The sequence below is a fragment of the Protopterus annectens genome, chromosome 1.part2 (genome assembly GCF_019279795.1).
Source record: "Protopterus annectens isolate FY-2018-M chromosome 1.part2, PAN1.0, whole genome shotgun sequence".
Lineage (NCBI taxonomy): Eukaryota > Metazoa > Chordata > Ceratodontiformes > Protopteridae > Protopterus > Protopterus annectens.
The window spans coordinates 1,193,723,836-1,193,738,823 of NC_056727.1; the positions used below are offsets into that span (position 1 = coordinate 1,193,723,836).

The 14,988-nt window shown below is 37.9% G+C and overlaps 1 protein-coding gene across 1 annotated transcript in view; it reads right to left on the reverse strand.

Annotated features, from left to right (window-relative positions):
* Positions 1 to 14,988, reverse strand: part of CTPS1 (CTP synthase 1) — a gene marked incomplete in the record, with an annotated part of 606,469 nt that overhangs the window by 18,851 nt on the left and 572,630 nt on the right. The window contains 1 exon segment of the mRNA XM_044060229.1: positions 7,756 to 7,852. Within this exon segment, the coding sequence (XP_043916164.1) occupies positions 7,756 to 7,852 (97 nt within the window).

The following is a 14,988-nucleotide window of genomic DNA, read 5'->3' on the forward strand; positions in this document are numbered from 1 at the left end:
TAAAACTCACCTAACAAGTAAGAACGATGGAAAAAATGGTGATCAGAAAGCAAGAGGACTCTTCCTAGAGGAGATTAAAAAGTGGGTAGTTTTAATTATAGCTAAAAATCCGAAAGTATCCAAACACCTTTTCTTGTTGTGAGCTCATGTCTGGCAAGAGAAGGATATGGAAAGGGAGGTCTTTCCAGCACATTATGACTGTAGCCCAAATAGTTTGAGGAAGTTTTATGTGTTGAACTGCCCTAATACTAAGGATGGTCATCTTTACTACAGATCTCACCGTCTCAGACTATTTTGAACATAATGGTCTCGATCACTGAAAATGAGAGCAGCTAAACTAAGACTGATGTGTTTATTTACTTGAGAATTATATTATAGCAGAAATATCTAGAGACTGAAACCACACCGAGGGGCCTTAGGGTCTTTAAGGACCCCACTACTCCGTTTAATTTGTCTTTGGACACAGATTGTCTTTTTCACAAGAGATGGGTTAATGCTGCTCACAAATGTGTGACCGAATGGTTGCACATTCCGATTGAACGCGACCAGCTTAAACAAAAGGAACTGTGTTCAAATATAAAAAAATTGTGTGCTGACTTAATGTGCCTGCCTCTACATTTGATGAATTCCTTAAACAAACTAATTTTAAACTGAAAGAATATGAAGCAATTTTGATTGATAAGAAAAAAGGAAAGCTGTTGCGTGATGTGCGCGACTATGAGACCAATAGAGCTTTCCTTTCCAGGGCACAACGTAATAAGGGGCGCAAACAGGTTAGGTTTCAACCTAATACGGTTGTGAATCAGTCGCATTATTCTTCAGCATCAGAAGGTGGATACACTTCGTTTGAAGAGGACAACAACGATTCTGAGTATCTCATGCTTCCCGCAGCTCAACAAAGGGACAGCTTCCGTCATACTTTTCGTGGCGACTCCACTACTTCATTTTCAAATGCTCAGGGACAGAAACAGACATGGGACCAATTTTCCAATGCAGGCGGACAGCGTTCTGGACAGGGGGGATTTAAACGTAGTAAACGATGACTTTAATTTTGAACCTACTGCTTTTAATACCAAAGAGTATGTCATTAATTTGTCAAGTTATGAGTTTAGCGACATAGAAATGTCTGTGTTGAATAGGGGATTGAAATTTATCCCCACAGTGGTTACGCGACTTCATGACATGCAAAAAGACGTGTACTCATTTGGTAGAAAATTACATTTAAAATATTTTTTTTTTAAGTGTAATCACTTTTTTCCTTCTACAGTGTGTGATGATAGCAATAGTAGTAGTCTTTCTGATAGTTTCTACTCGTGCATGTCAGATAATGAAACAAATGCCTATTGCAAATTTGATACGACCAACGTTCCTTCAAGTAATTTTATTCCTAATAGTTTGAATGTAGATGTTTGTCAGTGTGTTAATTTGATAAATCATTTTACTGAGGTAGCATATAAAGAGTTTATGTGTAAAAAATCAAACAGTATAATATGCAGTATGATGAATGGAAAGCCTTGTTGTCACTTGGTAGGTTAAGTGATATTGTATTTAAGCCAGCTGATAAGGGCAATAAATTGGTAGTCATGCATTATTCGAATTATTTGGTTATGTGCATGGAACATTTAAGTGATATTAGCATGTATAAAATAGCTGATTTGAGTGTGTATACTACATCCATTGATGAATATTTGGACCTCATTAATAAAGGGGTTAGACTAGGTTATTTTTGTCAGGCAGAAGTTAAGAATAAATTTAAAGTAGAAGGTTGTACAATGGCTTTATTCTACTGTCTGCCTAAAATACATAAGAATTTGTTAAAACCTCCAGGTAGGCCTATAGTTTCAGGTTCTCATTATTTTTTTACATAATTTAGGTATTTTTTTGCATCATTTTCTTTCTCCATATGTCATTAAATTACCATCTTATATAACTGATGTTTTTGATTTTTTGGAGAAAATTAAAAAGGTACAATTTAATCACAATATGCTGTGGGTTACTATTGATGTTAAGAGCCTATACACAAATATTAAACATCAGTTTGGGATGGAAGCTATCAGGTTCTTTTTAGGAGAATCCCCTGCTACAGAATATATAGTTGAATTGGTTCATTTTTGTCTGACTCAATTTTTTTGAATTTAATAACACTATATACCAGCAGTTACAGGGTACGGCCATGGGGGTTGCTTTTGCCCCCATGTATGCCAATCTTTTTATGGGGTTATTTGAGTTAGAGGTTATTTACAAACAATTTTTTCCACACATGTGATTCAATACTATAGGCACGTAGATGATTTGATATTCCTAGTTGATGGTAGTAAAACTGCAATAATGGAATTTTTCAATATTAATAAGAATAGATATATGTTACAATTTGATGGGTTGAAAGTTGGGACTATTGTTCCCTTTTTAAATGTTATATTAAATATTTCTGATGGTATTAATTTGGTTACTTCCCTTAATAAAAAGTTTGAAGGGGGATTTCAATATTTACATGGCACAAGTGGCCATCCTTCTTGCATATTAAATGCTCTACCTTATGGTGAAATGTTACGAATCCATAGACTGTGTAACAAGTCAGAAATATTTCATAAAGAACTAAAGTCTATGGTACAATCATTTTCAGCCCAAGGCTATAGTAATGGAATTTTGAGAAACAGCTTTAATAGGCTGTATAACGGTAACAAACCAGTAGTGCGTACAAATTCTGTTTTTTATGGTCCTGATGTCTATCCGAATGGTAGAACACGGGACAAAAAAGAAGCTATATATTTTGTCACTACTTTTGGTTGTTTCACTACAGAATTTCTTGACATTGTTACCCGTTTTTGGCACTTTTTATGTTCTTTAAGGAGTGTACAACATTGGTTGGATCTGAATTTAAAATTCTCATATCGTAGGGGAAAAAATATAAAAAATTTTTTGGTGAAAAGTTTAGTCTACCTCCACTAGTAGTGTACAGGGAACCTGCCAATGTTGGCACTTTCCCTTGTGGAAAGTGCAAAGCTTGTAAATACATTGTGCCTTATTTTTCTTTTATTAATAATATAAAATTTAGTATTAAGAATTGTTTTCATTGCAATTCAGTAGGTGTTGTACATTCTCTACAATGTCCTTGTAAAAAATTTTATATTGGAGAGACTAAAAGGGCATTTAAAGTGAGGCTCTTAGAGCACATTAGAGACATAAATAATGCTAATGAAGAAATCCCTGTAGCTTTGCATTTTGCACAATTTCATGGGGGTTGTAGTGTTGGTTTGAAAGGTACTGTTTTAGAACAGGTCTGTATTTCTGCATACCACAATGTGAATGTTAAAACTTTTTTATTACAGAAAGAAGCTATGTTTATTTTAAAGTTTAAAACTATGTCTTCATATGGGCTTAATGAGGAGTTCAATTGGAAGGCATTACTTGATTGATTGTTAGGATATAATTGAATAATTAGTCTGTATATTGGTGTATATATTGCTACATTTTTTATTGTGTGTCATTCTCCTTGAAGGCTTTGGCCGAGACGTCAGAGACTAAAGTTTTTTATAATAAATTTGTTGGTGGACACCGTGGTTGTTGCTTTATCTACAAAATAACTTTGCACATCACCTTCCATTCTTTCCTTTGCTTTGGGAGCTAGCAAAATCTTGAGAATATTGGATTTAGCAACCTTGTGGTGCTTGCATTTAGATAAATCAGCACAAGATACAAATTACCAGCTCCAAAGTCGGAGAAGGCAGCTTTAGCATAGTCTTTTTTTAATCCACAACATGGTAGACATAAAAAGCCTGGCAAAGAATACCCTTAATCTCTCACTACCTCAAAATTAAGCAAAGCTGGTGCATATCCTACAATGGGATTTTGGTCCTGCACTTACACCGGCAAAATGTCTAGTCAGTACCGATTAGTCAGGGAGAGATCCCTATCAAAAAAACAAAACCTTTTTTTCGGGGGGGGGGGGGGGTGGCGATAAAGTAAATATTAAGCAGAGAATTAAAGATGGAAGGATTCAGAAAAATTCCCAACTATGCGACATAAGGGGAAAAATGGATAGAAAAATCTTCTAAAACTCACCTAACAAGTAAGAACGATGGAAAAAATGGTGATCAGAAAGCAAGAGGACTCTTCCTAGAGGAGATTAAAAAGTGGGTAGTTTTAATTATAGCTTGCGAAAATCCGAAAGTATCCAAACACCTTTTCTTGTTGTGAGCTCATGTCTGGCAAGAGAAGGATATGGAAAGGGAGGTCTTTCCAGCACATTATGACTGTAGCCCAAATAGTTTGAGGAAGTTTTGTGTGTTGAACTGCCCTAATACTAAGGATGGTCGTCTTTACTACAGATCTCACTGTCTCAGACTATCTTGAACATAATGGTCTCGATCATTGAAAATGAGAGCAGCTAAACTAAGACTGATATATTTATTTACTTGAGAATTTTAGGGTTGTACATAATCTTTTATAATTAGGGTAAGGTTAATGTTTTTATAATTAGGGTAAGGTTATTGTTTAAGAGACATCGAACAATTGTGGGATTTTATCTGCAATCAATCACAAATCAAATATATTCAACTTCTTAGTGTGTATGCATCTTTACATTTGTGATCGTGGGTAGTGACATGTACTATTTATATAGAGACTTTTCAGGGATTTGATATGTTCTGATGATCAACATGAAGTGGACGAAAGTACCTGACATTGATTTTCCGGTGGACTTTTTTTTGTGGTTGAATTTTCTAATTCTCTTACAAGTAGACTGACTTCAACTGAAGCAGGAGTTGTTTCTGCTTCAACCCCCCCCCCCAATTCCCCAGCCACCCTGCTCCTCTCCAAACTTACAGTCAGACGCACTCCCCAAACATACTTATTCAATCCACCCACAATTGTTCCTAAACATACCTATGCCACTATGATACACACCATATCTATACTTCCAAACAAACTTCTGCACTACCTCCCTCTTTCCCCACTTTATTTAAATATCATGCAATCCCACAAACACCTCATTGACAATGCCACAACTTTGGATACCATTTTTAATTTTCACAAATAGAAAAACCATACAATAAAAGTAACTGTAGTAAATATATTTAAGCATGCTCACATGGTTATCCACTACTGCAATCTTACTTCTATCACCCTGTCCACTTTCACAAAATACATGATACACCCAATCCTCAACTCCTAACTCCTAGACACACAAAAGTAGGCTCCCTTCCAAACTAAATGTCAACCACACACCACACCAGCTACACCACTTCTTTCAAAGAAAACTGTTACTGCACTTTAGCAGCAATGCTGAACTAAACCCAAGACAACTAACACCTTTCTCACCTAACACTCAAACAATTACCATCACTAAATGTTCACCTTATTAATACAGAAGCACTGACAATAAACCTTAGATAAACGATAAACCTTAGATATATTCCTTTCTCACATCCAAAAACCCAATCATTCTAGCAAAAACAGAATCTTGGAAAAGAAGCAGGTTATAACTATAGCAGCCCTAGACCAGGAAACAGAATGGGGAGGCACTATGTTCTAATGTGACTCAACCCTTCAAATAGCTAATCACCAACATAAAAAAAAATAAATATATATAAAAAAACACAAATGACAGTGACCACCCAGTTAATTCTGTCCACTTGGATAGGAAACTGACTAATTTTTAACCTAATTATACAAATCACGAACAGTATCCCCCCAAAACAAAACAACTCTGGGCAACTTCAACCTCCTTTTGTAGCACTAATGCACAAGAAAGTCTTCTACAATTCTGCCTTATTCATCTCTTTAAGGAACTTGCCAGAACAATTTTAATTCAAGACAACACAATCTACTACCTCATCTTCAATATACTTCATACCATCTCAAAAAAAAAAGTCTTTACGACTGTCCATCTCCTTCATGGTCAAAACTTCTACTTTCAATCTACCTAATTATCTCATCGGAAATAAAAAAAAAAAATTCAAAAACTAAATATCCTATGAAGTCAGATAGGACTAAGTTTATGATCCAGAGTGCTTCCTTTTCCCTCAGACAATAAGAAGTGATGTGGAATGGGGCTACAAACAGTCCACAGTGAGCATCATTAGCCTGAGGAAGGAGGATGCTGCAAGAATGGGATGTTTCACAATCTTTACCTGCTTCAAAAATAATGGCCTTCCAGATGTATGACACCCACCCAGAAGGTGCGTGCGTGGGTAGGGGGTACCCACACCATACCTCATCATCTACAGACTGGAAGTTCTCATATAAGGCTGAAGGGCATGGGGTTAAGTATATGAATAATGTAGGCAGATTATTCTGCTGATCGACAGTGCACAGAGAAGCACCTACCATATGGAGACAGGAAAAAAAAGAAAATTTCACTGGGAATGGTGCTGGCATTGAACCAAGTCCCCCAATGGTGAGGGAGTGCATCAGTGAGGATAAGACCTATCAGACATGAAATAATGCCTGAAGTGAGGGGTCTGAGCTGCAGTCTGTAGGGAAACACCTGCGAACCCTCCTCACTAATGGGTCACTGTGTCCTGCTGCTACTGGACTCTGTGGTGGTTGTGGGGCTCCTGAGAAGAGTCTACATTTCAAATGCAACCAAGGTGACAGCTTTGTGGGAGTGGAGTGTGTGCGCATACGTGTGTGTTTTGGCAGTTTGACTGGAGGAATTATGGTGCTTACATCATAGGATGCACTCCTGAGGTGGCTGTTGACAGCATGCCTCCTGCTACCCCTTGCAGTCTGCCTAAGCAGAAGATGGTCACAAACTTGGGTCCTAACTAGGCTGAGTGTGAGGATATGACAGACTGCAAGCCTATATCAGTGATGGACTTGCTTACAGGAGAATGTGATCACTGTGCACGTTAATCAAGCTACTTCTCAGATAACCTTGATACTATGAACTTGTTCTATTAAAACAGACTCAAAATTACTAGCATGGCTCCCACACAAACATCTTCTCCCTTGTAACACCCTTACTTAATGCAAACTCCTCTAGGGTTGTACAACTTTGGGATAAGTTAGAATGGTAGTGATTCCAAGCCTGTTTGATGGAAGTTAGCAGTGTCAAGGTTCAAAGAAAAACAACTCAGTTACACACATACTGACCCCTTCATCTGCACTCTGCTTCCTCAGTCTTTTGTTGGTATTCAGTCATAAGCCCAGGACTGCAAGAGACCATCCACACTGATTGCCAATGCTGGGTGATCTTAACAGCCACTCTGAGTATTAAAGGAAGAACATGACCCCCCCCCCCCCCAATATCTTCAGGTGGCTGGGATTAAAAAAAGCTTGCCCTTATGGCAGCACTTCAGGTTCTGAACTCCCCACACACAAACAATTCTGGTGCAAGTTTTAGCTTTTGCTTTAGCAGCTAAACATCAGGATGGTTTAGCTATCTTAAGCAATAAAGTATAAGCAATAAAGTAGGAATTTTTCCATGATTAATGTCGGATCTAAATTGTGCAAATGGCAAAGCTACCAGGGTCAAGGGTAGGACATACCCAGTGCAGTGCATGACACTGTTGTGTGCCTGTAAAGGTACACATGCTCTTGAACACAAGAATTTCACAGAAAATTGCTAAAGTGAGAAGAAAAACATTCCAACCCAAGATTCAAGCACAGTTCCTAGTATGAGATCTTATTTGCAAATGACACAGCTGTGCTAAAATGGATCTACATAAATGATATTCAAAAAGCAATAAATATATCTAGCACAAACTTTACAAATTAGAAACCACATGTGTGGTTGAAGTGTGGTTTGCTTACCTTCTAGCTCAATTATTTCCATACGTTCTCCTTCCACATCTTGTCCAACAAACCTCAGCCCCTTCTCTTCAAAATGGCTCCTTAATTCTGGATTCACCTAAGGAAAAAAGAAATGTACTAAACCATTTATTTTTTTGAAAATATCATTAACTAAAGAAACACAGGCAAATTAAAGGAACCAAACACTTTCATTTAAAATATATTCCTTAAAGAGTATCAGGAATATAAACTACTAAATTAAAAAAGTGTGGAACCAAGCAACGTCCCTTCAAGTTTAAGATGGAGCTCAATGTACCTTCTTGGTTACGACTCTGTCAAAGGAAAAATATACTTTAAAAATTATCAAGACACGGTAGGGTTCAGGTTAAGGCACTTTAATCTTGCAGCAAGGAGACAAAAACATGCTAATACAGAGTTTGTCTAACTAGAATCAGGAAATGCTACAATTTTTATACACTTTCTAATAAGACATTGCCTACCAAGCTGACGTAGTGAATCACAAGTTTTGTCATCATTACTTTACAGTCATTGTTTTTTACAATATTCTGCTGGTACCATCAATTTTTGAGAAACTTCCTAAGAAAAACAACGTGGCCTTGGCAACCACCGGTTAAATATATGCAATGTTACCATTCAAGGTACTATGGCTAATTCGAGCACAAAGCAAGTATAGATTACAGTTCATTTCTCTAACAGTCCTTTGTCTATGTTATCTCTAAACCTCTGCAGCTGCACATGTTCTCATACTTCGAACAGAGCTGATTGTTTAAAATCATTACATTTACAGAATATAGCATTTATTCATTTTTCCTGACCTAGCAGATAATCACCTGCTTCTCAAGTACATTTCCAAAAGGCATAAACATGAATATTGCTGTGCTAGCAATTACTAGGTCAGAGGGCATCTTGCAAGTTTCAGAAAGCATCTTTTCAGTCTCATATGAAACTCAACTATATATAAAACAGTGCATATAAAATAGAATGAAAAACGTGTTAACTTATTTATTTTCTAATTCGTATTAAGCATACACACATTAATACATATTTTCTGACATTTCCCCCCCCCGTTAATACTTTTTAATTCTATTTTCAAAAGAATAAACAGTTTGCTTCTTTTCCTAACCTCTTCCATTCAGGATTTGCGGTTAAGAAAGTCATTCAGTTTAAACTTATGAAAGTGTTTCACATTCTAACAATTCTTTAAATTCAGTACTTTGATACATAGTCTCAGAAACTGATATATCTATAAATTCTTTGATTAACTTTTTCATGCAGGGGATACCACAACAAATACAAGCTCCTATTAGGAGTAATCCCACACAAATGGCAATCAGGATGTTCATTAGGATGGAACCCCACCCCCCGAACAAATTCTGGAAAAAGTCCGTCAGAGGGTTTGGGCATGGTTTGGTCATGGCCGACAATTGCTGTATCACCTCAAGGTGGTCGTTTATCTCGTGTTGATGATCTGGTATATACGCACAGCACTCTTCTTTGATTAAAGCGCACATACCACCTCTCGCCGCTAGGGTGAAGTCAAGAGCCATTCGGTTCTGGAGCACTACAGTTCTCATAGCATTCAGTTCATCAGTTATTAATTCAAGAGTAGAAAAAGTTGCATTACTCATTACTTCGAGAAGTTTAGACAGTTTTCGCAGCTCCCAAACCGATTTCACTGCACCATAAGCAGGTAATATGCCTGCCCACGACGGCATCGCTCAAGTCCATGTGCGTCAGTTTGGTACCCACAGTATGATGGTCTTTCCAGCCTGCCTCGATCTGTCCCACTGGATTTTCAGGCTTCCTGACAGCTTTCTTGGACACATCTCGGGTATTTCGAATATTTTCCTGAGGCAAAACTGCAGTGTGTCGTATAGCCAAGACCAGGTACCCCAAAAAACTGCTGGACCAACTCTCAGGTAACCATTTATACGCTTTTTTACCACATACAAAATAACAATCCTCTACCTTAGTAGTTACTTTGTTACGAAATGGCTGCCCTGCATGAAACATTTTCCTATTACAGATAGTTGTAAATGCCAAAAAATGTATAGTCATACCCTTTGGCAAAAACAATGTGCCCACAAATTACCACATAGGCGGAAACCCATTAAGTACAGAGAAAGTTATTAGGGACCTGGGGACCCAAGTTGATAGCAATCTCTCCTTTGAAAACCACATTGCCAAAGTGGTTAGAAAGACCTTCTACATAGCCCACCTCATCACAAAGGGTTTCACATCTAGATCAAGAGAGGTAATCGTGCCCCTTTATTCATCCCTCATCAGGTCCATCATAGAATATAATGCCCCTATTGGGATGTACCTAACCCAAAACCTGCAGCAATTAGAAAGACCCCAAGAGTATCTCACCAAGAGGATCAAGGGTCTCAAACAGATGCCATATGCTGCTCGGTTAAAAAAACTCCAGCTCTACTCAGTTGCATACCGCCTACTTCGAGGCGATCTATGCCTGACATACAAAGCTATGTCAAATCCAGAATTAATGGACATGCTCCACCTCAGTAAATCTAAATCCCTTAGAACCACACGCTCGAGGGACTTGAACCTCAGCACAGAAATAAAGAGAACTTGCTGGAGGGACAGGTTCATAACCCAGAGGCTCCCTTCGCTCTGGAATAGAATTCCAGTTCATGAGGCAGAGCACCTCACTGAATCTCTTCAAGAAGAATCTCGATAGGTGTATGGGGGATCGTAGGTTTGTCCCAGGGATTACTCCCATGTCACTATTAGACAGAGGCACACTAAACTAAACCTTAAAAAGGGCACAGTATACTCAAATCAAGGGGTGGCATACGCCATACAGAATCGGGCTAGGCTTATAACTGCCCCAGGGCAGATAGCCTAGTATGAACCTATGAACCTAAGAGTACAGGATTACGTTGCACTTGGTCAATAGTATTATGCATGGACTCAAGAAATGAGTCATAATTTGTACTACAATTTCCACCCATTTTGTTTGCTTTGGTATAGCATTTGTAATGTACAGTCACATTGCACTTGCTCCAACCCACTTGAATTGTGTCATTTTTATAAAAACATACAATTCCCTTTTGTGTCTCAGGCAAATACAGTGCTACCTTATCATATGCTTTAATAGCTACAGTGTCATAAACCAAATTTTCCCAGGTCTCATCGACCCCTAGGGGGACTGCAGTCATTAATAACCCCCTGTATGCTCTTGGTATGGCTGTGCAAATCCGGCAGTTCGAAACATTGAAGGTCTCAGCATACACACGTGTAATTGCCTTATGTGTTAAAATTTGGATGCCAGTCTATGTTCGGCTCATCACGTTTAATCAGTTCAACTTTTGTGGCAGGAAAAAGGAAAGGCCACAACAAAAAGAACAATGTTATCAGTATAGCTACCAGAATAATCATGCAAGTTTTTTTGAGGTTGTTCTGTATCTGTTTGCTCTATACCTGGTCATTTTGTTCTCGTTGTACAACAGTAACAAGGATTTTATCCAGTTCAACGTTCTTAACCAGTTTACAGTGCGTCAAATGAATCCAGGACACTTGCTCCACGATTTGACTGCAGTGGGTGTCGACAGTAGTACCTGGTACGGCCCTTCCCACTTTGGAGAACTCCAGTTTTTTCTCTTTACTATCTTCACCCAGACCCATGCGCCTGGGGCTACTGCTGCTTCCGATGGTTTCTTTTGCTCATCTGAAACAGAATTTAACTGCAAAAGTTTGTTATTCAAAAATCGCCTCATATACCCTGTAAGTGAACTGCCAGCCTCCTGCTCTGCAGACATGAGAGCTTTCCATTGAGGTGTATAATATGCCCTCCCAAACAAAACTTCAAAGAGAGTTAACCCTTTTGCATTTGGAACAGTTCTCATGCTCAACAGTGCCAAAGGTAAACAGTGCACCCAGTTCTTTTGTGTCTCACTAATCAATTTTCTGAGCTTATTTAAGACCCCATTATGCCTGTCTACTAATCCTGCAGATTGGGGGTGGTATGCACAATGGTTTTTCAGAGATATCCCGAAATAACGACTAAGTTGTTGTATAGTTTGATTTACAAAGTGTGTGCCATTGTCACTATAAATCTTTTCCGGTATGCCAAATCTAGGAATAATTTCTTTAACAAGGACTTTTGCAACAGTAGCTGCATCTGGATTTTTAGTTGGAAAAGCTTCCACTCATTTGGAAAACATATCCATAATGACAAGGCAGTATTTCTTATTTTCGCATTTGTTCAGCTCTATAAAATCCATACAAATAGTATGGAACTGATACGGTGGTATAGGGAAACTCCCTTGCTTAGGTTTCAATGCCCCTTGTGCATGATTGCTTGTTACAAACATGGCATGCTGCACAGAAATTTTTTGTGTAGTTTGTAAATCCATACATCGTAAACAAAACTGTACCCCCCCCCCCCTTGTTGAGACATGGCACTGCCCATGGCTCAACAAAGCTGCATATCTAAACAAGTTGGATGGTAAGATCGGTTTCTTTTTTTTGGAGATGTACAGTCCCTTCAAGGATTGCTCCTCGTTTTATCCACTTCTGTTTTTCTACATTTGTAGTAAATGTCTGCATTGTTTTCAACATTTCTAAATCTAAAATCTCAGATGGTTGTAATTTCTCACTCAAAAGAAAAACTTCTGACGCTGCTTGTTATGCAGCTGTATCAGCCCTCGCATTACCTTTTGAAATTCTATCCTGTTGCTTGGTATGAGCTACACATTTGCAAATAGCTACTTTCTGAGGTAACTGAATAGAGTCTAACAAATCTAAGATAAATTGGCATGGTTAATTGGTTTACCAGTAGATGTGATCATTCCTTTATTTTTTCACTGCTGCGCAAAAACATGTACAGTAGAAAAAGCATACTGTCAGTAAAAATGTTTACTTTCTTACCTTTTGCCAAGGTACATGCCCTTGTCAAGGCAATCAATTCTGCTGCTTGTGCAGATAAGTTGTGTGGTAAAGACTTTGCTTCTAAAATTATGGTATCAGAAACTACTGCATACTCTACCAGATTTTGTCCTGTAGGACCCCTCCTGCACGAGCCGTCCACATAGTATGTCACCTCGGCATCATCCAAGGGAACATCTGTAAGGTCTTCCCTAGGTAGTGTCTTTTGCTCAATCTCCTGCAGGCAGCAGTGTGATTTGCCATCTGCAGGGGTTGGGAGCAAGGTTGACGGATTCAAAGCTGTGCATCGTTCAATTGTCATATGAGGCTGGCTCAGCAGTATAGTCATACAAGAAAGATGTCTAGCAGGAGAAAGATATGCTACTTTTTCTTGCAGTAAAATAATCGCGACTGCATGAGGCACTCTCAATGTGAGAGGGTGGAACAATACTACTGAGGCTGAAGCCTGCACTGCCATTGCAGCTGCGACTACTGCTTGTACACAGTGGGGCAAGGATCGCACCACTGGGTCTAGCGGTGATGAATAGTAAGCTATGGGGCGTTGTTTGTCCCCATGTTTTTGCGTTAACACTGATGTCATATAACCTTGCTTACAGTCTACAGTTTGGAAAAATCGCTTATGATAGTTTGGTAATCCTAAAACTAAGGAAGAAGTTATCGGTTGTTTCAGTTTGCAGAAAGCTGATTCTGCTTCTGGTGTCCACTAATAAATCTTGTGCTGCCATTGGCTTTTTGAATATCAAGTTAGTCAGCGGAGCAGATTCCAAGGCATAGTTTGGACTCCAACTCCGACAAAAGTTAGTGGTACCCAGGAAGGACATCATTTCCTTCTTGGTAGTTTGTTTAGGTGCTTGTAATATTGCTGTTTTTCTGTCTTCATCTAATATTCTGCCTTCTTTGGATATTTCTTATCCCAGGTATTTGACCAGTTTTTTTTTCCAAAGTTGCAGTTTGTTCTTGTTTACCTTGTGTCCTTGAGTAGCTAAAAAGTGTAATAATGCTATGGTATCCTCTCTGCATTCTTGCTGGGTGGGGGCTGCCAGCACAATGTCGTCTACATAAATCAAAATCTGACTACCTTTTGGTGGGATAAATCCCGCCAGGTTACTTGCCATTTATTGTGCGAATATTGTTGGACTTTCACAATATCCCTGAGGTAGTCTCGTATATGTATACCGTTTCCCCTAAAATGTAAATGTAAACCAATATTGGCTGTCTGGGTGTATCGGTACTGAGACAAATGCATTGCTAATATCTATCACAGAATACTTCTGTTGAGGTTTCAAATCATTTAATAAAGTGTGTGGATCTGGCACCGTAGGTGCCCTGGGTATAACTGCGTCATTACACAAGACAAAACTCTCAGTAGAAAAACCGCTTTAATACAAAGAGCAGAGCTTTCGGACAAAATCCTTCATCAATACTAAAATTACAACTGCATTTGCACAGTATATATAGGTCTAAAAAGTCACATGACAGACAGCCAAAAGGCACATGACTTAATTCAAACATCACATGAAAAATAATAAAAAATACTAAAAAATATAATAACATAGATTTAAGGTTCTTATATGGCAATACATATAAAATACATATAAAAATGTATAAGAAAATGTGTACATACACAAATATGTATGTGTATATATATATATATATATATATATATATATATATATATATATATATATATATATATATATATATATATATATATACATATATATATATATATATATATATAACATGTGAAGAACAATGAAGCTCATAGTCTAGATTTACTCAACTTAACCAAAACCGGTTTGAGACTAACCATACTATTTAAACCAGGGGCTAGGTCACTTGCTAACTATCCAGCTATATTCTTTAATCTCAAGTTTATTATTCATATCCCCACCTCTAGGAGATGGTTGTACATGATCTATAGCTTTAAACTTAAACAAATGTTGTTGACCAAACTGCAGTCTATGCCTATACAAAGCATTAGTATCCACACATCTCCTGATTTCAGATTTATGTTCTGTGATCCTTTGTTTAAGCTTAAGTGTGGTTTTGCCTACATAGAAGGAATCACATGCTACGCAGGAAGCTAAATAGACCACATGAGTTGTTACACATGTTGCTGCTACATTAAACTTAAACATTTTCTTACTTACTGGATGTTCGAACATACCCAAATGCTCATCATCAATATCATCACAACATGAGCAGTTAAAGCATTTTCATGTACCTACACTACTAAACTGTTTTATCTTATTGTTAGGAAAATCTTTATAACAAAGAACACTTTTAAGGGTACTCATATTCCTATATGCAAAGTGAGGAGTA